Here is a 27,499-nt window from a genome sequence, read left to right as displayed (position 1 = left end):
ATTGTAAAGCGCTTTGGCTAAAAATGCTATATAAATGCCATTACCATATAAATGCAATTACCATTATTATACACTGTATTATCATTATTATTATTATTATGGTAGTTGTAGTAAGTCTGCATTTGTATTATTGACATTGTTATTGCGGTTTATTATAATAATTATTTTTTTTACATTTATATACTTATAATACAAACACATTTTTATTTGATATACTTTTCATCAAAACACCCATGTTGCGTTTAACCAGTTGTAGTGAGTGAGTGTGGAGTGGTCCTGTGATTGTGCGTGCTCGTCCTCTCTCTCCCTCTCTCTCTCTCCCTCTCTCCACGCAGACATCGGGCGGGCGATCGCGAGAGCGCGTTCGGCGAGGAGCCTCATCTGTTACGGTGAGCCGAGCCGCACCTCCGCGCGAGGGCGGACGACAGGGTGTCAGGGGCGGCTGACAGTGATGGATGCGCCAAATTCTCTAGGCAAGTCAGGCGCTTGGACACATTAACAACAGGCACCTGCTTTCCCGTACAAATCTATTAAAAGATAACGGCAATGGCCGCTCGCGCTATATTAGTAAATTATAGCTCCGCGGTACCTGTGAGCACGGATTTCCTTTTTTCTCCCACACACCCCCCCCACCCAACTCACCCCCCCAAAACCCCCGTGAGGGATGGCCAGTCTAACAGTGCCACCTAGTGTTACAACACAGCTACTTCAGTTTTGACATTCAATTATCTGCCCTAACTTCACACTGAACATGAACAACATCTCCGCCTGTCCTTTTTAATGTATAATATACAACACACATATGAAATCAAACTGGGACTATAGGCTACATGGAACATGCACATTCAATATTGAGCAATGCATAACAAAATATATACAAAAAATGGCATTTTGTTTAAGGTGTAACAAATGTCCATGATTACTCAGTGTGACTTCTGGAATGCAAACATTTTTTAAAAGAATAGGAGTGATAATATAAACTAACTAAAGAAAATGCATTGTAGACCACTCAACACTAATTCAGAGTATACAAATTGTACAGATGAGCCTCACCTTCATCTTAAACCTAAACACAATACATGTGCAAGAGCTCAGATATAAGACGGGCAACAAATGAACATGAAGAGATTATAAGACTTCCATAATGATTCTTCACATCCGTGTCAATCCCATAGCTTTGTCAAAAGCCTTCACTTTTTCCTTTGTCTGAACCAGGTGTTAATTCCACACACATAAATATGAATGTTGTGATTTGTTATTTCTCGCTTTTGATAGAATAGCATGGCCATACTGAGTGCTTGTCTTTAATGGACTCTTGCACATTTAAGAATGTTTTCAGAAAATTGTCTTGCTCAAAGGACTAGGGCAAAGTACTGTGAGTTGTCTCCGTCTTTAAACAGAGGGTTTAAAGCTGCTTTTCTTGAAACTATTTATTCTATTAGTCTTTTTCTCGTTTTTTCTCATTTCTTTCGGATTGCATTGGCAAAGCACTTTAATTTGATCTACATTACCCCCGGTGGAATTAATACAGTTGTTTCTCGAAATGATTGAAAAATCTTTTTTTCCTGTCAGATCCAATGGACAATTCTAATAAAGGATATAAATAAATACAAATAATAATAAATAAATGTGCAATAATAAATATGTCATAAGGTCATCTAACAGAACAGTATTACATTTTTTCTTTTCTTTTTTTTTTTAAACTTTACTTATTTTGCTTAATTTGTTTTTTTTTTTTATTATTGTTGCCACTGCTTTCTGGAGATTTGTTTTGCCATTCATATTGAATCGTGACACAAGCAAATTAAATTTAAAAAATAACAGAACATGAGGAACATTTGAGCTGAGAACTGAAAGCCTGAAACATTAGAGATATGACCAGTATCCCCACGAACCTACGCCTCAAGTTAGCTATGGCATCCAGGGAGTTTTTCATTGCCTCTGTCACTTTGGCATTTGTGGGGGTTTTTGGTCGGTATAGCACATGCTCTTAGCCACAGACACGGCAGAAACAATCATATAACAGTGTAGAGGTACACTTGGGTGCGCTTGTGTGTGCATTCACACAGACACACACACACAAACACACACACAAAATGTACAAGTAGTAGTATTCAGAGCTTTACTCTGCTGTAATACAACTGCTCATCTGCGCTCTTCCTCTGCCCATTCAGACTGATTAGAGAGCTCGGTATCCTAGTCTCTGTACTCGGTACATCTGTCCCTGTAGGATGTATTCCACAGAAATGTATATGCCCACGAAAGGAGACAGGGAGGAGACATTTTGGCTACAATAATACACCAGTAACACCAATAACACCAATAACACATCCACTTATTGTGCGATTCACCTCATTTTGAACCTTTTTCCCCCACTGCATGTATAGGTGGTGGAAACAATCACCTCACAGGTGCACAGCAAGAAAGAATAATTTCATTTCTGTATATATGCCTGGGCAAATGTGAGCGTGAGTGTGTGTGTGTGTGCGTTTGTGTGTGTGGGTGGCAAGAGAGCAGAAGCTCACTGCTCACACCTTTCCAAGACCTCTCAGGTGAGGAGGCTTGTAAGCTGTGATAGAATGTGCATAAGCTGTGTGGTTGTGTGTGTCTGAGGCAGAGAGAGAGAGCGCAAGAGCGAGAGAGAGAAAGACCAGGTCAGTCATCCACCGCCTCCAGAAGATTACTAAATTACGATCCTTCCGAAACTAACTCGGCGTCCAATTACGCACGAGAGAGACAGAGGGCCGGTCTCCGCTCCAGCAGTAGCCGCCGCCAAACCTCTCATTTCGCGTTCAGGTTGACACGGAGAGATTGAGGAGGCCGGCTATCAGCGCCATTCATATTTCATTATCCTCGCGGAAGGAAGACGACTGCACCGGTCTTCGGGAGAAGGAGGAGAAAAAAAAAAAAACGAATCAATAGCATCCTCTTAAAGCCCAGGTCGTGAGATGTGTATTTATTTGCCACGGCAACAGCGCGAGACTGTAAATCCATTTCTCCTCTACAGTGATAATGAGGGGAGACTCCTGCCTAAATGATCGCAACGCGGTCGATATAAAAGCAGAGATAAGTCTAATGCGGAGGGCCAGGTAGGAGACTGAACCTTGTAAATTTGCAGTAAGTAAATATTTGAGTGCACAGGGCAGAATGAATGGGAACAGTAAGTACTTTACGGCCAGCACTTTGTCAGGGACGTAAGTGCCTTCGCTCCTCAGCGCTCGGACCCGGCGCAGAATTTACAATCGTTCGAAAAGTGACAATGCGCAAAAATTACTACTTTTTCAGACCGCTAAAAACCCTCGATAAATCTCCATCCTGGATGCCTCTTATTGTCAGTTATCATCGGGTGACAATGCTCTTTGCCGTCGTCGTCCTGACAGAAATATGATGTGTGAAACAGCGATGTCACATCACTTAGCGTGATTTAGCCCGAGTCGGCCGGGCGCCATTTTAATCAATCAAATTTGTCACGTTTTACTGTAATGATCTCGCGGTGGGCCCCGGCGATAAGGTGATGTATAAGTCTTATCTGCGGCTTGATTTAAAACAGCCCGGGGCTAATGCGCGGGGGGGAAGCGGTGCTCTCCTTCCTCACCAGGTTTCTGTCAAATTGGCAAATAAGCTGGAGAGTATTATTGCCTCCGCTAGGAGTCGGGGGGGGGGTCCTATCACTTCACACACCGACTTTATGCGTGTTGTGAAGCCTATATATCTACGCGCGGGTCATGTGACAAGCTCGATGATGCGTGTAAATCACGGAGCTCTGGGGAAAGGCCGTGTGTGGGGACGCCGTAGAAGCAAATATGCTCTCTGGGTTTCCGTTTTTTTTTTTTCTTTTTTTTTTGGTTGTTTTGTGGGTGAAATTGTGCCTATGACACAAAAAAGATTTGTTTTTGTTTATGACCTGCCCTGAAAAAAACAAAAAATAATAATTGAAGCTCTCATACACCAACACGCAGCTTAGAGCAAATCCTGCTTCACCTTATTTCAACTCTTGCCATTGACATCAATCATCAGCCCCTCTCTGCGAGTACTGAAAAATGACGGAGTACATGGGTGCTGGCCGCGCCCCCCCCAGACGAACACTCACACGGTACCACACTCATTTTTAATCACACGTCTTCCATTAAATCAAAGGAGAGAAGAAATCAATGCAGAAGACAGATTTGACTGGATTTCCAATTTCTCACGCTCTACCTGCTGTAAAATATCTGTAAAATATATGAAACACATTGCCTGCCGATGAGTGTTTTCCACACGTTGCCTAGCAACCAGTCATTGGACTCAATTAAGGGCAAGAGTGCTAAAAATGCTAAATCAGTGCCAGGGCACTTCCATATCATTTGGTGCTACGTCCGACAGGCAAACACATTCAAGGGAAAAGTTGTTGTACAATGAAACATTCCTGAGGGTGCCCCTTCCAGCCATGACATCATCAGAAATAAGCAACGGATGGATAAACGGTTTCGGCGGGGGGGGGGAGGGGTTGTCGCAGCGGACAGAGAGCGAGGGGTACCTGTGACGACAACGGAGTGGCAGGAGCCGCACGCAAACAGCTTGACCCTTCCCAGATTCCCCGGGGTGAAGGCCTCCAGTGCGCCCCTCTGCGGGGACACGTCCCTGGTCCCGCCCCGTCCGGTCTGTCCGAGGTCTCCAGAGCCCCAGCACAGGAGCTCCACCCCAGGGTCACACACTGCCTCCTACAGGAGGGATGAGAGAACAACACCTGTCCGTTACACAGCCAGATAGTCTGCAGGCTGGACACATGATAGAAAAGAAGAAAGAGCTCTTCTCAATTTACACTGGAGAGTGCATTTATTTCCTACTGGACTCCGCAGAGACAAATTAACACTGAGCGTTTTACTTTGCACTATCAGGTAACATGAATGACTGCTCGGGTTAAAATAGACTTGTTAATTTCATTATCTTAAAAGGAGGATACACCACAGACAGAAAAAAAGTACAGCAGACAGACTAACCAAGTGTCAAACAGACTGACTGATTTACAGTCTTATATGCAAACCTCAAAGACGAGATTCTTTCAACAGCAGGAACAAGTGACTCAAACAACAAAGGTACAGTTTAGCACAAGTAGGCCACCCAATCCATAGGATGAAAATGGTAAATAATTACATATACTCTTACATATACACTCAAAGCAGAGGATCAGATCCCATTAATATATTGACAATTTGCTAAGGCTATAGATATTGCATCTTTAGGGCACGTCTGGCATATATTTCTCATAAGTCTTCATATCCTGAAATATTTCTGAGAAAAAAAATTGTACAATCGAGCGTCTTTATATATATTCACAAGAGAGAGACCTTAAGGCCCAGTCAAAAGTGTTTTCAAGTATCAATCCTGAAATTCCTTTTTATTTTACATCCATTTTACAAAAATATATTTAAACACATATCTTTAACTTAATCATGGCTGTGACTTTGTAGAAATTTAATCTGAGCCACGTTCAACACATCCATGCATCCAACCCCATCCATGCTTCTTCATGGCAGGGATTCCCAAACTTTTTTTCTGATGCGACCCCAAATGAATGTTCACAAATTTACACGACCCCAGCATCCCGCCCACACACAGATGCCTCATGTCTAACACTGTTCGGCCATAACTGTATTGGCGGTCTAGCATACCACGCCCTCTCGTGCCTCATTGCAGCCTACATTCGCATGTTTTAAAGATACAAAAAAATGACAAAAAAAAAAAATTATGATTTTCGCCCAAAATTTCATGCGACCCCATCCTCAACCCACATTTTAGAAACCCCTGCTCTATGGCATATGTTATTACATTATATTACATTATAGGCATTTAGCAGACGCTCTTATCCAGAGCGACTTACAACAAGTGCATAGGTTCATGATGTAGAGGTGCAAAAGAAACACTAGAGTGAAGTAAGGATCGTAGTGCCAGAAGTGACCACATCGATCAGGACTCCAACCCTGTAGAGTAAGCTTGTTCAGCAAGCAAGAATCCTACCAAGTACAAACTAGCACTGGAATCACATCTAATCACACCTAATCAGACAAAAACAATCCTGCCAGATACACTAACATAATCATATTATCCTAACTAGGTACAGTGAGCTGAACTATAGGCTAGGGAGGGGTGGGGAGAGGTGCAGCCTGAAGAGATGAGTCTTCAGTCTGCGTTTGAAGGTGTTATGTCTTGCATCTTATAACCTCTCAATATATCTTCTAATCGTTCAGATAAACATTTGCAGAACACGGAAGGCGGGCGTTTATTTCAGTCATTACATTTTTAAACAATTTGAGGAAAGTTAAACCAGCTTTAACATTTCCATTTAGTGTCAAAGATTCTTAAAGCAAAGAGTAAACACTGGTTTTCAACAAACATGTTTTAAAAATCAAAAGCAGCTCTTTCCAGTTATTAAAGTTTTCATTGAACCCCTGGCTTTCAGGCAAATCACACTGGTGGCCTAAACTCATTTTTATTATTATTTTGAAAATTGCCCTTTATACTAATTAGAGTTTGACCCTGAAAAATACTGCATGACCCTACCGTCAAATTCACGCCCACACCTTGACAGTGTTATCATAGTTCTATTCCCAAGGAAGGGAAATAATCTGAATTTTCTGAAAGAGCAAACCAATAGGTAACCTATTACAAAAGTTTAAGAGATCAATAGCTAATTTCCCTGCATTGATTACCACTTGAACATTTAGAAATGTGCCCTGCGGCCACAATATGCGTTTAGCAGTGAGTTCCCAATTGGTCCTCATAAGTATTAAAATTATTGATTAAGAACAGAGGACTAAAAATGTCAAGTTGTTCATTAATCTTAAGAACTGTACTTGATCAAGACTGTCTCTTACACTAAAAGCCAGGATGTATTTGTTGATTTGTGTTTTACAGTATTTGGCAGATCATATGAAATTAAGTATAAAAATTATATTATACAAAAATATGTTTTATGAAGCATTCATGCCCTGTCACTTCACATGCAACATCTTGAAAAAAAATTAGCTTGATATTGATTATTTATTGACCCATTCAAATACCCCTTCAAAAATATATTTAGTTTGTTATTAAATGTGATTCACCAAAAGACTCTTGAATGTAATACTGAATGCTCATAAAACAAGTGCATGCATATAAAAACGGATTATCTTCAGAGCTGAATTGTATTAGTTCCCACTGTCCTTATGTTGCACATCTCATGGTTTGTAGAGACTAGTCAGATCTAATTTTTTTTTTTTTTTTTTACAGTCTAACTGCAGTTGCCGAGTTACATCGGATCGTTGTGCTGACTGGGAAGTTTAACTTTGCCGTCCCGTGACCACCCAAGTCCAAGGGCTGGCTGCTTCTCGGGTGCTAGGTCTACGACCGACCGGATCCAGCCATCTAAACCGCCACCAGCAGGCCCCACATAGTAAGCGTATTTTCTGCTAGCGGCTTGGATTACCGCCCTGCTTTGGGAGGCCGCTAACTTTATCCTTTCGCAACAGTATCCGCTTTTCTGAGGAACAGGACCTGGAACACTGAGAGACTCTGACTACTACAAAGTACACTTCCTGAACTTCAGCCAATTTATGGAAACAAAACTAGTCCCTGCTCTCCTTTCATACACAATTCTGATCAGTTCCTGGTTCACAAGCCGTCATCAAATATATCCCCTCAGAAGTATCACTTCCAGAAAATTATTTTTTCCTGTCACTGATACATAGTGTTAATTTCCAAATGCATACTGAACTGAAGGAATGTCTAGCAATGCAAACAAATCTCTTACTCTCACTGCTTACTGTTCAGTAATGAAAATCAGCTTTTCTTTCCTTACATGTATTCAGTAATGAAAAACAGTGCGTATGCCGATGTACTCTGGAGTTATGTCCGCCATGCTCATGCATAAATGAGCATCAGAAGTCACAGGTCTAAGAGTGCTGCATAAACGCAGTGAAAGCACTGAATCAGCTCTCAAAGCATATCCTTGTTTACTTTCCCAGAGGCCTTATCAAGACAATGTGAAACATGTCCTCTTAAAGGTTCACCACTGAGGGCTTTGCAGTTTGCTTGGTTTCTCTAATTAAATCAAACGTACGACACCCTGAAATGTCTGTGTAACTGTGAAGTTCAGAGAAGGACCGTTCCGTGTTCTGTTTCCATAATTACTTCCTGATCATGTGGGCTGCATGTGGCTGAAGTAAGAGAGGGGGAGAGTTGTCCCTGGCCAGGTGGAACAGACAGACATTTTGTTTTCAAAGTGACCGCAGATAAGACCGGAAATTACTGACCTGGGTAGACATGGCCTGGACTGCCGGCGTCTCACTTGTGAAACAGCGAACGGCGTCTGCGGACGGAGACGTCGCCATGGCTTCCCCCAAGCCAGCTTGTGTTTTCTGTAGCAGCCGAGCGGCCATGGCTCCAGGGACGCCGCTCCCTCCCCCCTGCCCACCGCCATTCATCACACAGCCACGGCAACCATCTCCGTAGTTACGGCTGTCCTGGCGCGCTCACCCTCAGCTTTGTTCCCTCTGAGACCAGCTCGCCACCAGTGGTCTGTCACCGCGGCCTAGAGCCATCTGACTGACTCAGCGGCCTCTTTTCTCTGGACTTGCTTTGCATTCTCAACCCAAGTAGAGAAAGCCTGATCTAGCCAGCCTTAAAATTAAATCAATATAACAATGCCATTAAAAAAGTCTTATAATCAAAATTAATGATCCATATGCCAGTAGCTTTCTCTTACAATATTATCTGCACAACTGCCAAAGCAGCATACTCTCCATTCGCTAATAAAACCATTTTAAAGCCAATCAGGATTTTTTATTTTGCCCCCAGAAACCACCCACTCCATTACCACATTCTATTTTTCACCAGGATGGATATCCCATCAAATTTTAAAATCTAATTTTGTCTTTTATACAGCGATTGGCAACAGAATTGAGTATCTGGCATTGCCATTAAGAAGAAAAAATGATAACCACTTAGGTAAACTTATTATGAAAATCATGCTAACAGAATATCTTTCTTACATTGCCTGGCCATTGTTTTTTATGTCTCCTGTTTACTGTTTTTATAGCCAGAAATATTTTGGCACGTTTAATATGAGCATCTGCAACACTTCAGTTAAAGACATCTGCACATTGGAGGATCATTTGTTTAACAAGACATGTGTGGATGAATATCAACTTTTTTCCAAAGAGCAAGGCATTTTTTTTTTTCATTTTTCTGCATAAGTGCAGTGACCTTTAATTTTCAAAATTATTCTTATCAATAAGTTGATATAAAAAAAACGGATTTAAGGTTTCACTTAGAGTGTTTCTTTGGTTGCTACATAAATGTTGGCTAGAGGCTGTACCTCAAAAATGATCACTAGTATCCCATGCAGCATTAAGTGTTTTTTTTTTGCCAGACAGTCTACAATAGCAAGCAATCCATGGTTTAGTGTTTCATAATTAAACGTGATAAAGAACCAAATTTCGCCCGCAATATATATATATATAAATATCAACAATTCAATTTAAACGAATTAAAATAAGAATTTTTGATATAAAGAATTCAATTTCAACCATTCCTAATGTTAATGAACTTCATTTACATGTGTTAGTAAAGATGGAGTAACATGCGTCTTGTGACTTTCTTCAAGGAAAAAGCACCAAAAGGGAACCAATAAGAAATATTATTCCGTGATAACCTCGGGAGAATGGAACAATGTGAAGGAAATTGGAGTTGCACAACAGATATGACTAGAAAGAATTATAACTGACTAGAATTCTAACCAGTCGAAACAGAATTACATGGTAAATGGTAAATGAACTGCATTTATATAGCGCTTTTATCCAAAGCGCTTTACAATTGATGCCTCTCATTCGCCAGAACAGTTAGGGGTTAGTGCCTTGCTAAGGACACTTCGACATGCCCAGGCGATTGAACCGGCAACCTCCGACTGCCAGCAATCGTCTTACCTCCGACTATGACCGCAATTATAATTACAGATATCTCCAATTATCAATCACTACGTGTGATGATTCGAATAGCTATATCGTGAGTTCAGATGTCATAAGGTATTTTGACAAGAGAATGTATTTGCGGATATCTTGAATCTTGAGTTTTTACTAGTGAGATTATAATTCCGGATAGCTTGAATCGTAATTTTGACTGGACACATTGTAATTTTGACTTTTCAAAATTAATTTGTAGATATCTGAAATGTAATTATGCATAGTCAAGCGAAAATATTGAATGTTAAAGGGGCTTGATTGGGTACTGCTCACCATTTGAGCTCAAAGGTAATTTTTACTGAAGGAATTCCCCTGTAATTAAATTTCTCATCAGCAGGGGGAGACAGCAATTTTGAAAACAGCAGTGTGTTTTTCTTGAGTCTTATCGACACATATTGAATAATCCAGTTAACGCCTCCCGTGCCTCGACATATCACAGCATGAGCCATCATACACGGAGGCAATGAATGGCAAATTTAAGGATGAATTTTAAGGGAATTTAAGAACTTTTACATTTGATACATCTTGATTATGCGAATGTTATTTAAATCTCATAGCTTAGTAAATACAGCAATTTGTGTAAGGAACACATTTTTTAAAAACTTCGTAATACAAAAATAAGGCTTCATTTAAAAACATTCCCACCTACTGAGGAGAAATGAAACATTCCAATGTAAATAGTGTACACGAATCTCTGAATTCAGCTCATGAATTGTCGGTTACATTACATGAACAGTAGGGGGAAGTGATACTCCATTTAAGAACCAAAACTATCAACCAAGCTGATTCCTATTAAACAGATTGTGCACATCGGTTTTGTTTTATCTTGATTGCATGGGACATCTGGTTGCGTGGGATGTTAAGACTTGAAACATTCACGTGACGAGTAATTCGACCTTCAAAGTCTAACACTGAAACGGTGCGGTACATCGTAAGTTTCCAAGCATTTTGCGTTTGGGGCGTTATGAATAAAACTAATGTTCACTGTCAGTCAAGCTTCCCTCCTACTGTCAATAAAATGTTAGGCTACATATTAATTCAGAAATCACAAAGCTTTCGTGGTTTTCACAATAAGGCTTCCCGTCGCGACGCCAAACGAACTCATGTTTGTTCCCTTTGTGTATTGGCCGTAATTTTTCAACACTGTTTAGTTTTCAAGACCGTTAAATACATTGAGTATGCGATTGCGACATCCACATGCATTGGTATGTGGGGGGACGGGCATAACGCAACGGAGTAACTGCAAAATCCAACTGAAAATTTAGAAATGTGCACTACGTGTGTGTTATTTCCTAACAACCAATTACGTAACCATGCACTGTACGTATTCGTCGATATAAACATATTTCGACGTGCCACTACTAATATTGCGATAGCAAAGTAGTTTAAGTTGGCACTGGCATTTCAAGCGCTGGGGGGTGGGGCACACTTAACATAGTAGCCTACAACTATGGTACACAAAATGTTTGAAAAACCATTTAAATCCTTTGCCATAATTTACGAAGACGAGAGAAAAACTTTCTCCAGCGGTGAATTCATAAAGGGGCAAATACGTTTGGAATTATGTGAAGGAATTAAGTTATGCGCAATAATGCTTGCTTTAAAGGGTGAAGCTAAAGTTTCGTGGTTCAAAGGTTACGGTGAGAATAAAAGAACTTACAGTGCAAGAGAAGAATACTTCAATATTAAGGAGGTACTTCTGGGAGAAGATAATAACGGTAAACTATGTATGCTAATGGTTTTCAAAGACTTGTTTCTTATACGCCTAAATGTTCTCGTGTGTTAATTGTCGTGATAAGTTACCTTACGTTGTATCTATTACCATTGCCGTTATTTATATTCCTTTAAGTTATAGCTGAACACCATGTCAATATCAAGTTTCAGCTTTTCGGACCTCAAGCGTAAACCACCGGCATTGAGCCAGTTTGAATACAGATCCGTGGTTTAGTGTTTTGAGCCGCATAACTTTGTACACTGCAACAGACCCTTACAATTTTCGCTTTTTATATTTCCTTAGCATTTTTGTTGGTAGCTTACGTGCATAGTAATATCAGTTAAGGTTTGAATTAACAGAGCACATTTTACTGTGTAGCTGCTGACTTGACTATCTGACGTTTCTTTTGTGAAACATCTTCAGGTGTTGGCGAAGGAAACGTAGTCCTTCAAGAAGGAATGCATGAGTACCCTTTCAGAGTCCAGCTGCCACAAGGGTGTGTCTTATGTTTTTAAGCTTATATGTCGATACCATAAAACTACATCCATCCATCCATTATCTATACCTGCTTATCCTGGGCAGGGTTGGGGGGGGGGGTTATCCTAATCAATAAATTTAAACACAACCTGGGCAGGCTGCCAACCTATCGCAGGGCGCACACATCATTCACTCACACACTCATACTTCCAATTAGCCTACCTGCATGTCTGGACTGTGGGAGGAAACCCACACGGACAAAGCGAGAACATGCAAACTCCACATAGAAAGGCTCCAGCCGGATTTGAACCTACGACCTTCTTGCTGTGGTGACAGTCCTACCAACTGCACTGTGCCACCCCAACTAAAGAAGCATTATCATATAATCATACGTCCCCTTTCTTATCATTCAGCAATCATACAGGTTCTCAAGAGCAGAAATGTTAATATACAGAATCAGCCAGCATTACTTATAATACACAACAAATGTCCGTAAAAATTATGCAATTTTAAAATAAGCTTCACTGAAGCGTGCCATGTTCAGTAACGATTTTACCCTTTGTCCTAGACCTCAAGCCTTATAAAGTTATGTTTGTTTGAAACTCGAATGTGGGGTAACTGTTGTGTTTCAGTCTCTAACCTAATCTAGATTACAAAATTATATCCAGATTGTGTATGCATGTAACCATTTTTAATTTGTCCCCCCATGTAGAAATTTTCCATCATCATGTAAAGGGTTTCATGGGAGCGTGGTGTACTGTTTGGAAGTGCAGATACACAGACCATGGAGAATGCCTAAGTTCCAGTCAGAATTTAATTTTGTCAGCAAAGTAGAAGTGAACCACCCACAACTGCTAGTAAGATATTAGTCTGTGCCATTAAACATTGTAGCATTCAGGAAACATGACACCTGCATTTGCAACAAACTTTTGTTCCCATCCCACCCATGTGGAAGGATATAAAATGTATGCTTTTCCTTCCAGGGATGGGACTGAATATTTCCAACCCTGTATATCTTGAGCAGTGCGACCTTTGTCCATCGCATGGTTTTTTTAAAAAAAGAATAAGAAAATTAATTTATTTCAATGACACTTCAATAGTTTTTCTTATCTCTGCTTATAACTAAGTGAAGTTTGACCTCTCACCTTTGTGATCTAGGTGCCACAGTCAGCTTCCAGTAACAAGGAGCTGTGTTGCCTCTGCTGCGCCTCAGGGCCCATATCCATAGGCGTTCAACTGGAGAAGAAGAGTTTTGCTCCAGGTACCGAAACTCCCCATAAGTGCAACGTGCTGCTGCACCCAGAATGAAGCAGGTGCTCTCCATAGAATGAATTGACATGAATTGCACCAGTCTTCAGAGACCATGTAGCCTATCACCATAACTATGACTAACCACCTTGTTTTCCTTCTTGGTGCAGCATTTACCCTTCCAAGTACTCATAAATCAGCTTTATAAATGTCATTGTAACAGATTCTGAAGTGCTTCTTCCCACAAACCACACAATCCGTCGTTCCTAGATGCACACAGACTTTGTGTGCTCAATACAAAAAAACACGAAACACAAACAAAACGTAGCTCCCGCGTCCGTATCTCATTCCAGCGTCCCGCTCTCACTACAGTCAGGGCATATAGACAATTAGCAATTAATCGTGATCGCAAACAGCTGTGGTTGTAGGGCCAGCTGAACTGCTCCCTCTCCGCCAGCAGATGGCGTCCTAACCACACCACCCCCCAGAGTCATTTTTCTTGATTTCCTTGGTTCTTTTAACTAAACACTTTTTCAAATCAATGGCAATGTGGTATATAGCTTGGCAAATCATAACAAATGTTTTGCTTGCTGCAGTTGCCTCACAGGTAATGTGCTAAAACTATGAACCGTCACTGAAAAGAAATAGCGTTTACATAGGATTTTAGTTCGCATGTACGGATTGAAGTATCTGTTGCTTTTGTTCGTAAAAATGCATTTTGTGTATGGCAAACAATCACGATCATGGTCACACAGTTTGATTTGTCTTCCATGCAGGAGAGATGATTAATATCACCGCGGAGTTTGAGAATTTCTCTTCCCGTACACTTGCTCCGAGTGCAGCACTCGCTCAGACACAGACCTTTTACACTTGCCCTAAAAAGTCTGAGAAACGCGAAAATATATATCTCGCACTCGTCGAAGGGAAGCCTCTTCCGCCTCATTCTCGTGACGGATGGGAGAATCAGATGCTGCAGATACCTGCCGACACGCCCCTCACGCTCTCCAACTGCCAGATTATGGAGCTGGAGTACTCTTTGGTGGTAAGCATCCCCACTGCTGGATCATTTGCCATACTGTAGTTATAACCACATTCACATACTCTCAAAATATATATTCAGTATACATTTTTTGTTACATTCAATGTATTTGTGCCAAAGTTACTAATTTTGTGTTACAAATATACAATTTGTGTTACGAAGGGAAAGAAAAAAAAGGAAAAAGATGTGTTGTCCTTAAATAGACATGGTAGTGTGTTAAACACAGCACCTTATGTGTTTTTAGCTCATCTGTTTTGATAGTGTGTTGAATCTTGTGTGTGGTGTTGTTGTTTATAGGTGCGTGTGGCCATTCCATGGGGAGTCGATCTCAAAGCCAAAGTCCCTCTGGTAATCGGCTCTGCTCCCTCCTGTCGTCCTCTTGCTTAGACACAGTCTACTGCAGTCTTGTTTTTTTTTGCCAAATTATCATGGAAATGAGATTGCTACCAAACACGGAACATAAAACTGTTACCCCACAAGACAAACAAGTTACAAACATCAAACAGGGAATGAGATGGCACTATAACAGTAAGGGGAGCATACTTCAGACATGGTTCCAATTATAAGTTGAAAAATATCAGAAACCCAACTTTCCAAATTCAGTACAGGGGTGAGGGACTTTCTAGAGTATCACATCCGTAGAGCTGAGGTGATAACTGTGAATTTCTAATTAGCACACTGCTGAGGAAGGAAGGCAGTAGACCAGTTGTTTTATACAGTAGGTGAATATATACCAGTGGATCAATCTGCACAGATGTAAAGAAGTCAACCCAGACCACTGATATAAGAGACAATGATGGGTTAGGGTTTTAGCACCTGCAATGAAGTGCAGAGCACTATGGTATACCTTGTAAAAATACAACCTGCTATTCTCTGTTGTGTACTGTATGTAACTTGCATAAAAAGCTTTTAAAGCTACATACGTCTACATGTGTATCTGAAATGCCAATTGTAGAGCATAGGCTGCTTTCTGTACAGGTTTCATAATGTATAACATAAAAGGCATAGCGCTTGGTAACCTTCTCCTGGAAAATGTCTGAAATTATGCTTATCTGGTCCTTTGCTTATCGGCTTTCTTTTTGCCAGGAAGTGAACATACTTGAGTGTTGTTGTTTTTTTTACAGATGTGATTTCTTAAAGACACTCGGAATGAATGTGACACGCAAAGTAAATGCAGTGTTGTCATTTAAAATTTTCAGTCTGTTGCATTAGTATTGCAGTAGTGCAAAATGATATTACGTACTCCGTATTGCATATTCAATAGACCATGAAATGGTACAGTACCTTACTCGGTGCTGAGTAAGAGGCCACCTCTGTATCTGCATTTTAATGGAATGGTAATTACAGCAGACCAATGGACACCATCTTTTTTAATACATGGATTTAACTTCATTTTTGACTGATTGATAATGTTTTTAGTGCAGTTATGATCTTTGCAACCAAGGACCTCATAAATAATTCCTTACCACTTGTCATATTTTTTTATTTGTCCTTTATTTATCTAGGTGAGCCTCACTTTTTCATAGCAGTCCTAGCAAGTATGTTACTAAATCTTTGTGTGTGCATGTGTGTTTCCCCCTTTGATTATAGGCAAAAAGTGCAATCATAGATATGATGCAACAAATGCAATCATAGATGCAGTGTGACACAATCAAAGGAAGTGTGCATTTAGGGAACAAACCAAAAGCCCAAGTTGGAGGGTAGACAGTATGCACATTGTCCTCCAGGAATGGCATTTACCACTCCTGAATTATAGTGCTAAAATGTAAAGGTGTTTTAATAACCATGTCTTATGCCATAAGCTGTGCACTTTTTGGATGCAACCTGTTTTCTGGGGTAGAACATTTAGATTGCAAAGCTTCCGCCACACACCAGTTGTGGTGGAAGCTTTTGGTTTGTTCCCTAAATGCACACTTCCTTTGATTGTGTCACACTGCATCTATGATTGCATTTGTTGCATCATATCTATGATTGCACTTTTTGCCTATAATCAAAGGGGGAAACACACATGCACACACAAAGATTTAGTAACATACTGGACTGGACTACCAGCATCTGCCACCAGACCCCTGCAGCTCATTCAGAATGCTGCGGCTCGTCTGGTCTTCAACCTCCCCAGACACTCCCACGTAACTCCCCTGCTCACTACCCTCCACTGGCTGCCTGTTATAGCTCGCATCAAATTCAAAACATTGGTCCTAGCATACCAGGCAGTCAAGGGATCAGCCCCAGCATACCTTCACAAGATATTCAAACCCTACATGCCAGCCAGATCCCTCCGTTCTGCTACCTCAGGATGCCTAGCACCTCCCCCTCTTCGCACCTGCACTTCCAGAACACGTCTCCTGTCTGTTCTGGTCCCACGATGGTGGAATGACCTCCCTGTGGAGGTCAGAACAGCTGAGACTGTGAACAATTTCAAACGACGACTGAAGACCCACCTCTTCAGGCTGCACCTCTCTCCATCCCTCCCTTCCCCCCTGTAAATGACTAAACTTAGGGTTGTAACTAGGCAGCTGTTTCATAGGTTAGTTAGTTGATGCGCCTGTCTTAACGACTACTTGTACTTTTATTTATTTTTATTTTTCCATAGATTGCGTTGTTGCCGTTCTCGTTGTTAGTGTTAATCAGTTTAACCATCAGGGTCCAAGTTGAACTATGCGGTTGTTCCCTGTACTTGGACCGGTACTTCTCTAGAGGTTTCGTCATACTTGTTCCTGGTTATGGTTATACACTTTGTTGTACGTCGCTCTGGATAAGAGCGTCTGCCAAATGCCTGTAATGTAATGTAATGGGACACACTGGCCAGGTACGATTGGCAGGATGGTTTCGTACAAAAATAGGCAAACCAGTGAAGTTATTTGTGCAGCTTGTGTTTGAGTTTTGTATAGCCCAGCCGATCTGTTAGTTTACTGATATTAAATAAAATGTCATTCAAGAAAAATATATAAAAATCTGTCAGCATGCATAGCACTGGTTTCCTGCTACAGTACGTGTAATATAGGCAGTGCTTTGTATTAAATAATAACATATTACTACCACCAATGTTCAATTTCACTTATGTTTTTATATACACCAATCTCAAATTACTTTTATGAAAACTTTTAAGAAAAATGTTTTTTGCTAAAATTCTTTAATGTAACTTCTGGGAGTGATCTTGAGGCATTTGTATGAAAAGTAATCCTAACTGCATGCATTTATGTTAAGAAACAAAGAGTCTTTTCTGTGGATTTTCTTATCTGTGATAAACTGGTTTAGATTTGGTTTAGATTTAGCATTTAACCAGCGCCCCAAGTGGTCACAAAACGGGGATAAAGCAAAGACCCACGACGTAGGCAATTAAACACATCCGACCAACGCCTCAAGTGCACACTCAGACTCACAGCGTTCTTTGGATTTGTGGACTATCCAGCTAGCTAACAGCCGCCTTTGTCCTCGTCAGCAGAGGACAAGAAATGACAATAAAAAAGCGCTTCTCATCCTTTGATTGATTATTACAACCTAAACAGCGTCATACACTGTTCAATCCGTTCTACAGTTTGTCTCGCAGGATATTCGTAGCCTATATTTTACCCACCCAGCCTCGACCACGAAAAGACCATCTACATCCAGTTTTGGCTGAAAGTTAGTTTGAAATCTACATATTTTCTATGTCATTTTAACTGTATATCTTAAATTCAATGAACTTAAAAAATGTATATTTTTATTAGCCTACTCATTTTAACCATTTTTGGGAAGATTAACAAAAAATATTAAAATACCCTATTGAAAAGCATTTAACACTGAGACCAGAATCACCAAGACCCATCAACACCATTTTATTTATTTCATATTATTTTTATTGCACTGGATACAAGCAACTTCACGCAAAATGCGCGTAATGGTCAGTTTGATTCGTGCGATTACGCATAAAGATTTGCTCCTTTCTTGTTAATCTTGTTAATTAAGATTACATTGATTTGGCAATCGGGGCAAGCACCAGTGATTGGCCTATCAACGTGAAATAGTCTTACGCAGAGTCTACGGTAATACGGTACGCACTTGAAAACTGCAGTTGGAGATGGAATTAAATTGGAGTCGAAGAATCGATTCCAACGACTCATGAAATTTCAGCCAGAGTCGATTCCAAAATTTCGGGAGTCGGACACCCTAATCTCTGATCGACCTCCGTTGTTGTGCATGATCACACGCGTAATTTGTGCACATGCGCAGAGCGGTCACAGACAAAGAAATCCGAACCTTACATTCATCTGGAAAACTGCTTTGCGTACATCGTTTGTGAACCAAATATTGATATCATGTTCGGAGATACTTTTAAGTCATTTGCAATAAATTTGGACGGACTAAATGGGAGAAACGTTTTCACATGTGGCGATTTTATTTCAGGGCGAATCGTTTTCGATTTATCAAAAGAAATGAGAGTTAATTCGATCAATGTGAGTTTAAAGGGAAAGGCGAAAGTTGCGTGGAGCACTGGATCTAGAAAGCATCGAAGACATTATTCTGCAAGAGAGGACTATTTTAACATTAAGTGTGACATCCTACAACACAACGGTTTGGCAGCTTCGTATCGTCCTATAGATTAGTTTGCTGTCTTGGCGCAGCGTTACATTTCTGTTACGTTTTTTTTCATTTACTGTGTAGTTGTGATTGGATAAATAACCAGCTCTGTACGCATTGTGGAATGTGTTAATTTTTCTTTCCATCTTTAGCTATCGGTGGTGGCGAGACTGTCCTTCGCAGCGGAGCGCATGAATACCCATTCAGAACCCGGTTGCCAGAAGGGTGTGTACATGCTGTTATTGGGATTCACTATCTGGACAATTCCCTCATTATAATGATAGAATATTGCATTTCTAGAGTTTATTACGAAATGCCAACCCAATGGTGAAACAACGTATTTTCCCTTGTCTTTCCAAATAGAAATTTCCCGTCATCATTTCAAGGGGTTCATGGCAGAGTTTTCTATGCTTTGGTAGTTCAGATACACAGACCGTGGCATTTGGCCAAGGAGTTCCGGTCGGAATTGAATTTTGTTAGCCACATAGACGCCAACCATCCACAACTGCTGGTAAGACGTTGCTCCGTGCGTGTACATGTTCTCACGTGCCCATTATGGCATTTCTATTACTGCTGCACGTGTTGCATAAAGCCTTTGTTGTTGTCTGTGCTATTTGAATTGCCTGCTGGGGTGAGACAGTAGTGTAGCACTCTGTAGTGTTGCGATTGGGAAGTCTTGTTATCATGCCATTAGGAGCTGAGAGTTTTGTGTCCTGTGTATTTGAACACATTTCAAGATAAAGTTAGAAACTAACGAGAAGAATGTAAGCATTTTCTTTCCGGGGCCGAGAGTTTAACTTTTACGAAGTGATGTGAGGTTGTGGTTGTGGTAAAACTTACTCTTACCGTGAAGAGAGGCTGACACGACGGCAAAATTATAACGAGAAATACCATCGTTTGAAAGAAGGCTATATGCTGTAACTGCATTTCAAACTTACTATATATATAATGCCGTCGTAGCTCAGAGTGTGTAAAATCATATACCGCTGTCACCCCCCCCCCCCCCCCCTTAGAAAAATAGGAAAAGAAAAACTGTAGGCTACACGTGAACTTTAAATATAGACTCGTTAGTCTGCCTTTGACAGCTTTGAGACTAAACTGCCCAACCTTTTAGTAAATACATTAAAAAAAGTAACTTCCAGATAGAACTAGTGACTTACTACTAGTTCAGTATTTTAGTATCATTTTCTGGAGCCTGCTTGAGTATGAACGTTGTAAAGGAATTCAAGCATAAACTGAAGTACAGACAAATATGTTATCATTAACAAATCATTGAAAATGCATGGAAATAGGACAGCACCTTATTCCAGAACTCCCCTCATTGCTAGATGAACATTAAAATACATCCCAGTTAAAATAAGCCTCATGTATTCATGCCTTTTTGTATGTAAAGTTACCAACACGTCAGTGTCCACTCCTAAATCTTGAAAATGCTCAGGTGTCTGAACCTTTTTACCGGTCCGGATGGATCTCGTGGGGAAACTAACGGCAACTCCAAGAGGAGGATATGCCCATATTCATCATGATTGACTTCAAAACAAAGTGGGCAGAGGCATGTCCACTGAAGTCTAAGCAAGCTGAGGATATACTGTTGCACAGTGCATTGCGGAATTTTTCTACAGGGTTGGGGCTCCTAAAAGAATTTTCACTGACTGAGGAGGGGAATTCAGGAATAAGCTACAGTCACAATAATAACAACTGTTCCTGTGCAGTTTCAATCTAAAGACATGGCGAAGGCTCACTTCAGTTTTCTTATGTAACTACATATTCTCCCCTGAATTCTATGATGGAGTGGTTCTGGGATGTCTTTCATGATATCATATGATAAGTCTACTACTTGAATAACCAGCTTTAGACTGAATGGAACTTTGTACCCTGTAAAGTTTTATAAGCACACTAATATAGCATACTTTCTTAAAATAAGAAAGTGTACTTGGTTCACTTTTGAACAATTGTACACAACAGGAAAATATTTTTAGGCTTATACTTGAAGTTCTTTACAACTTTTAGTACATTGAGAATTCTCAAGTAGGCTTCAGAAATTATACAACAAACTTTTAAAAAACTAGTAGTAAGTCACCTGTGCTCATTGGGTGATTAAGTTACTTTTGAGTTTTATGAACTAAAAGGTGAGCCAGTTTAGTCACAAAGTTGTCAAAGGCAGACTATTTAGCCCGTATTTCAAGTTCATGTGTAGCCTACAGTTTTTGTTTTTTTTTTGGTAAGGGGGTGGTTTTATGGTTTTAAACACTTCATATGCTATTATGGCATGTTTGCTTTGAGAGTGTGGCAATGGAGAAGTATAGAGAAGGTCAGAAGGAGTTGCATTGTGTCTGTGGATTTAGAGAAAGCATATGACAGGGTGCCAAGAGAGGCGGTGTGGTATTGTATGAAGAAGTCGGGAGTGACAGAGAAGCATGTAAGAGTGGTGCAAGATATGTATGAGGGCAGTGTGACAGTGGTGAGGTGTGCAGTAGGAGTGACGGATGGGTTGAAGGTGGAGGTGGGATCAAGGATCAGCTCTGAGCCCTTTCTTGTTTGCAATGGTGATGGACAGGTTGACGGACGAGATCAGGCAGGAGTCTCCATGGACTATGATGTTCGCGGATGACATTTTGATCTGTAGTGAGAGTAGGGAGCAGGTTGAGGTGAGCCTGGAGAAGTGGAGGTATGCACTGGAGAGTAGAGGAATGAAAGTCAGTAGGAGCAAGACGGAATACATGTGCGTGAATGAGAGGGAGGGCAGCAGAATGGTGAGGATGTAAGGAGTAGAGGTGGCGAAGGTGGATGAGTTTAAATACTTGGGGTCAACTGTTCAAAGTAACGGGGAGTGCGGAAGAGAGGTGAAGAAGAGAGTGCAGACAGGGTGGAGAAGAGTGTCAGGAGTGATTTGCGACAAAAGGGTACCAGCGAGAGTGAAAGGGAAGGTTTACAAGAGGATAGTGAGACCAGCTATGTTGTATCGTTTGGAGACGGTGGCACTGACGAAAAGACAGGAGGCGGAGCTGGAGGTGGCAGAGTTGAAGATGCTAAGATTTTCGTTGGGAGTGACAAGGATGGACAGGAGTAGGAATGAGTATATTAGAGGGACAGCTCTGTTTAGACAGTTTGGAGACAAAATGAGAGGCAAGGTTGAGATGGTTTGGACATGTGCGGAGGAGAGATGCTGGGTATTTTGGGAGAAGGATGCTGAAGATGGAGCTGCCATGCAGGAGTAAAATAGGAAGACCAAACAGGAGGTTTATTGATATGATGAGGGAGGACATGCAGGTGGTTGGTGCGATAGAGGAAGATGCAGAGGACAGGAAGAGATGGAAACAGATGATCTGCTGTGGCCACCCCTAACGGGAACAGCCGAAAGAAGAAGATGATATGCTATTATTCCATTATAAACAGATTGAGCAGGTGTTTGACTAGTCTTTTTACGTTTTGTTATGCATGGTAGGTTTGATCTAAATGCAGTTACAGCATATAGTTTTTATTTCTCAATATAATTGTGTCGCAGTGATAACACAGTTCCACACTTGCAGGTCTGGCACTCTTCAGGGTAAGGAGAAATTTTATGATGGCACTTCCGATATTGCTTGTGTTGAAAGTGCTGTGACGGAAACAGCAATAGATTTACCCAACAGTCACATCTGTCCAGAATGTGAACAAGTCAGGCATTCTTCAGTCGGGAGAAGTTTTATGGCAAGGTGACCTGGTGTAAAATGGTTGCCATTCATCACCAAGATGGGTGCTGCACATTGGTTCTTATACTCTTTCTGCTTTTAGTGCTAGTGCTATTTTATAATGGACATCTTCTATTCTCTAATGGTGGCTTGAAAAAATGTCCATACCAAAAAAAAAAAACTGTCCATCCACTTTGAATATGCCTTGCTTCAGGGTTCTCACGTTGGTCGTGGAAAGCCACAGACACTGCTGGTTTTATTTTCTTGAAATTGTCATGGGCACCCTCTTCAGGCCCAAGAAGCCAGATGCAGTGATTTGCCTGTGTAATCAACTGCTTTAATTCATCAATGAGGTACTGAGCGAGAAAAAAGTGTTAGCTTACACACGGTCACATAAATCTTAATGGAGTGATGGTTGATTTCTCTCCTTTCTGATCCAGGCGCCACTGTCAGCTTCCAATGACAAGGAGCTGTGTTGCCTCTGCTGCACCTCAGGGCCCATCTCCATGAATTGTCGTCTGGACAGGAAGGGTTACGTCCAAGGTGCTGGAAAACTCCTCACAAGTGCAACATTTCCTGTACCCAGAATGCAACATGCACACTGCATAGAATGAATTCACATTCATCATGCCATAGAATTTTCTCTCTTGGTCCAGCTAAAGAGGTCTGGATCCTGTATCTATTGTTGAGCTAACTATGACTTTATTATGGTACTTTTGGTGTTGAATTTAAAGGGTGTCAATAGATGTTCTAAAAGAAAATGCATAGTAGGACATTAAAATCTGTTTTATTTACCGAATGTGCTCTTCTTTCAACCTTCCGAGGGTGTTGGTTTAAAGTAACATATTTGCTTTCTCTTGTTCAGTGTGTAGGTAGAATGCAAGGTAAAGCATAAATATTTTAAGGCTCAGTGTCCTTTTAGTGACAGCTGTTATAAGGACAAGGTGTGGCACCAGTGTACTCTCATACAGTCACTTGCAAACACACAATTTGTCTGTTCAAAATGACTCTAAATTGCTTACCTTTCACAGGAGAAATGATTCAGATCATCGCGGAGTTCGAGAATGCCTCTTCCCGTACGCTTGTTCCCAAGGCAACGCTCGTACAGACGCAGACCTTCTACACGTACTCCAGGTCATCAAAGAGATGTGTTCCTAAAAACCTTGTCAAAGTCGAGGGAACACCTGTCATGCCCCATCGTTCAGGAGTGTGGGGCAACCAAATGCTGCAGATACCTGCCAATATCCCCCTCACCATCTCAAACTGCCAGATTCTGGAGGTGGACTACTTTTTGATGGTAAGCATCTACAATGTTGGAACAGTTTATGGCATCCTGAAATTCATTTATTAATTCCTGACCACATTCATGTATTGATGCACGTGATTTTTGTTCATGAAGTTCTTTTTGCTTGTTTACAGGTTAGTCTGTGTATTCCAAATGGAACCGACCTCAGTGTCATTTTCCCTCTGATAATGTGCTCTATTCCTGTGTGTCGTCCTCCTGCTTAGACACAGTCTGCTACAGTCTCCTTAAAACTTCACAAATTGCCATGGAAATGAGACTGCTGCCATCCTCAAGCCCTGAATGGGTGTGTGCCTTTTTTTTGTGTCATTTTTGAGGTTGTGGGGGTTATGGGATATCACCACTTTACATTTATGTCAGGTGTTTACAGACTCTTTACAATTTCAGGATTACATTTCTGTCTGAGGTATTTTTATTTCTGGCATTTTTGTATTTTGTACCGTCGGGTGCCTGGTTTAATACTCAGAACAACTGACCTGCATAAATCAGGTATTACAGTTTTTATTTACTTTTAAGCTGTTCGAAGCGCTTCCGTCTCCTATCACTGTGCCTTATCTGAGCTGAGGTCAGAGTAGCACTACAGAAGCACCTTTCTGTAACGAAAGGTCTTATATTTGATTTTTAAATATTAACTGCCAATATTTTATTCTTTTGAGTGTTGTTAAATTTATCTTTAAAATTTTTTTTTATTTCACATATACAGTAAGAAATACCTGTACTTTTCTACATTATATTATGAAAGTTATTTGTTCTATAAAGGTATAAAACAAGGATATTATTTCACAATAATAGCTCAAATGTTTTCTATTGAGAGCATCTGCTATATGTTTATATGTCTGCTATATGTTTGCTATATGTTTATGTTGCCTCTTATTGGATGTAACAAACTGCCTTGACTTGGGTTTGGGTAGGACGATTGACATTTGCAGTATTTTAGCATGTAGGGGACACCCTTCACTGTCTCTAATGTTGGCCTTGTTCTAACCTCATTCTTAACTGCCATGAACATCTTTTTTTAACCCTGTTGTGATCCTAACACGGACAGTCCTCTGTGTGAGATTACTCTTTGCCTAGTAAGACTAAGCTTTAACACAATTGTAATAGTTTACACAGTGTTTTGTTTATACTGTAAGTGATGATTTTCAGTCTGCCATGTTTTTATCCGGTTCAACGTGTGGATGAAATGCAGATACATATTGGATACAATTTTTTTGCACAGATTCTGATCCAAAATGTGTGACTGTTCGGTGTAGAAGTATTTGATATAAGGTTTTATTCAAACTTGGTCTTTTTTTTTTCATACTATTTTTTATCAATCCTATCAGTTCTGATAGTATTTTAAGCAACTACTTCATTGTCAAGTTTTGGCTTTTTCAACATTTTTTTTCCTCTGTCAGTATCTTCACTGCAGAGCCTAGGGATTTGGATTTTCAGAATTATCTTATAAAGGAAATCCACTTTAAAGTTAAAACACCTTCACTAGGAGCTTCCTAGAGAAATCAACTCTTCCACAGCAATTGCAGCAGCTGCCATTCCGTCCATCGTTGCACTGAAATGTCTCCTAAGATAAAGCGCTGGCACAGATCATGGTGTGAAGCCGTCAAAACGCACTCTTCTGGAAAGATTCAGCCACACTGAATCAGAGCTCATTCACTGTGTGGCTATGACAACAATATAACAACAATGCTGTTAATAATAATAATATTAGTAATAATAATTATAACAATAATGAAAGTATCGGAATGCATTGGCAACCTACAAAGCAAATAAACAGCCATGTGTTCTTGTTTTTGTTTTTTTACCTGTTGCTTTAAAAAAAAAAAAAAATGAATCAAAAAAACTTTAAAAATTGGCTATCGGAATTGGCTGATTTGGCTTTCAAAAATCGGTAACCGGAATTGGCCATAGAAATGAATGATCGGTGCACCCTTATCCACAAGTATTTGGAACGTGACAAGTTTTGTTGTTTTGGCTCTGTATTCAAAAACAAAAATTGTTACTGTCCAAATCCTTATAGACTGCACTGTCCGTGTGGTTCGGTGATGAAGGCAAGCTGTGTGGGGTTTTTGTGTGTGTGTGTGTGTGTGTTCTGTGAAGAACTTGACCTAATAGCCTTTACATATACATATACACTTCAACCTCATTGTCATTGTATCCTTTCAAACTCAAAGTGCTAGCGTACAGAACCAAAATAACAAAAAATGAGTCACTGTCCAATGAATTATGGTGCTCACTGTATACACAGTGACGACAGAGAGACTTACATTTAGCATAAAGTGGTTAAGAATTATTAACAAGAACAATCATGAAATGACACTGCCTAATCTGGATTTGAATTCTGTGAGAGGGGTAAGACACTACTTGTTAACATGTTGTAAGCTGTTCAATCTATTGGGGCATGGTGACTAAATGCGGTTTTACCCAGTTTACTGGTAACAAGAAGGACCAATAAAGCCAAGTAATCCTGTGTATGTGTATTGTAATTGGGTCCCATTGACCAAATAACAAATGTATTAAACATATTCAGTTTTCAGCTTAATGTCTTTCTGCTGTTACTCTAACTGTTCTGTGCCTGTCTTGTCATTACTCCTGTTGCCCTAATGAATGTTATGTATTTAATGTATCATGTAATGTTAGCATATTACACCTCTGATGGAAATAAACAGTGCCTGTGAAATAAATGGTGCTATCAGGATGAACTGACTGGAATAATACAACCAGACAACCAACGGCCTACTTTGTTTGCCTTTTGTGCATATATTATGTTTGCGTGTATTATGCTTTATGAAACAGAGGTTGCATCGAAATGGAAAAGACTGCTATTGCTATATAAACCAATAAAATTTCAGATCATGATCGAAGGATTTTTTGATCAGTGATTAGACTTCAGAAAGTGTATCTCTGATGTCTAGCCTAAGTGTGTCCCATACAATAGATGTAATTACTAATTTATGGCATATTCACCATTAGCAGAGCGGCCTGGATTTTCATAAGTCTCTTATGCGGCCTAAAAATGTTAATAAAACACTAATAATAGCTAATATAACCTGTTTAATATATAGTATTTGTATTTGTATATGCACAATTGTGCAAATAAGATGGTAATTAAAATATCTTACTCTAGTAACAGTACATCAACAGCAGAGGGGGTAGTAAGATGCCATTTCAAGCCCTTACAATCTAAATTCCTATTGGAGAGACTCTGGAATCTCAGTTATGGTAAATTGACTGCATTTATATAGAGCTTTTATCCAAAGCGCTTTACAATTGATGCCTCTCATTCGCCAGAGCAGTTAGGGGTTAGGTGTCTTGTTCAAGGACACTTCGACATGCCCAGGGCGGGGTTTGAACCGGCAACCCTCCGACTGCCAGACGATCGGTCTTACCTCCTGAGCTATGTCGCCCCTGATGAAATCAGACACCTGTTTTGGTTGTTGAGAAACGGACCACGTGAAATACGTAGTCAGTGCAACGTCACCTTAAAATGAATTTTTTTTTTTTGATGTAATT

The 27,499-nt window shown here is 40.4% G+C and overlaps 3 protein-coding genes across 4 annotated transcripts in view; 2 read left to right on the top strand and 1 right to left on the bottom strand.

Annotated features, from left to right (window-relative positions):
* The window catches only part of LOC135233206 (probable E3 ubiquitin-protein ligase HERC4), a 367,748-nt gene extending 354,296 nt beyond the window's left edge, over window positions 1-13,452 (bottom strand). The window contains exons 1-2 of one of the 2 annotated variants that reach the window (XM_064296521.1): window positions 13,314-13,452; window positions 4,517-4,700 (exon numbers count right to left, since the gene is read on the bottom strand). Coding sequence is in view for 1 of the 2 variants with exons in the window: in XM_064296519.1 (XP_064152589.1) it covers window positions 4,517-4,700; window positions 8,271-8,441 (355 nt within the window). In the remaining variant the exon portion in view is untranslated. Of the gene's footprint in view, window positions 1-4,516; window positions 4,701-8,270; window positions 9,356-13,313 lie in introns of those variants that run through there. The other variant, XM_064296519.1, reaches the window with a different exon arrangement.
* On the top strand, window positions 11,278-15,927 carry LOC135233208 (arrestin domain-containing protein 3-like). The gene is made up of 6 exons (XM_064296523.1): window positions 11,278-11,695; window positions 12,115-12,187; window positions 12,881-13,025; window positions 13,327-13,429; window positions 14,193-14,458; window positions 14,753-15,927. Exons 1-6 carry the CDS (start codon window positions 11,428-11,430, stop codon window positions 14,840-14,842), a joined length of 945 nt encoding a protein of 314 aa, XP_064152593.1. The 5' UTR covers window positions 11,278-11,427; the 3' UTR covers window positions 14,843-15,927.
* Window positions 15,928-19,151: 3,224 nt separating this feature from the next.
* Window positions 19,152-26,679, top strand: LOC135264498 (arrestin domain-containing protein 3-like; the record flags this gene model as incomplete). The annotated part of the gene is made up of 5 exons (XM_064353217.1): window positions 19,152-19,240; window positions 19,379-19,526; window positions 23,127-23,229; window positions 23,718-23,983; window positions 24,106-26,679. Coding segments are annotated over 5 exons (696 nt in total), but the record flags the coding sequence as incomplete, so codon positions are not given.
* Between the last annotated feature and the right edge of the window lie 820 nt (window positions 26,680-27,499).

The sequence above is a fragment of the Anguilla rostrata genome, chromosome 10, assembly GCF_018555375.3.
Source record: "Anguilla rostrata isolate EN2019 chromosome 10, ASM1855537v3, whole genome shotgun sequence".
Lineage (NCBI taxonomy): Eukaryota > Metazoa > Chordata > Actinopteri > Anguilliformes > Anguillidae > Anguilla > Anguilla rostrata.
This window is presented reverse-complemented; position numbering and strand designations above follow the sequence as displayed.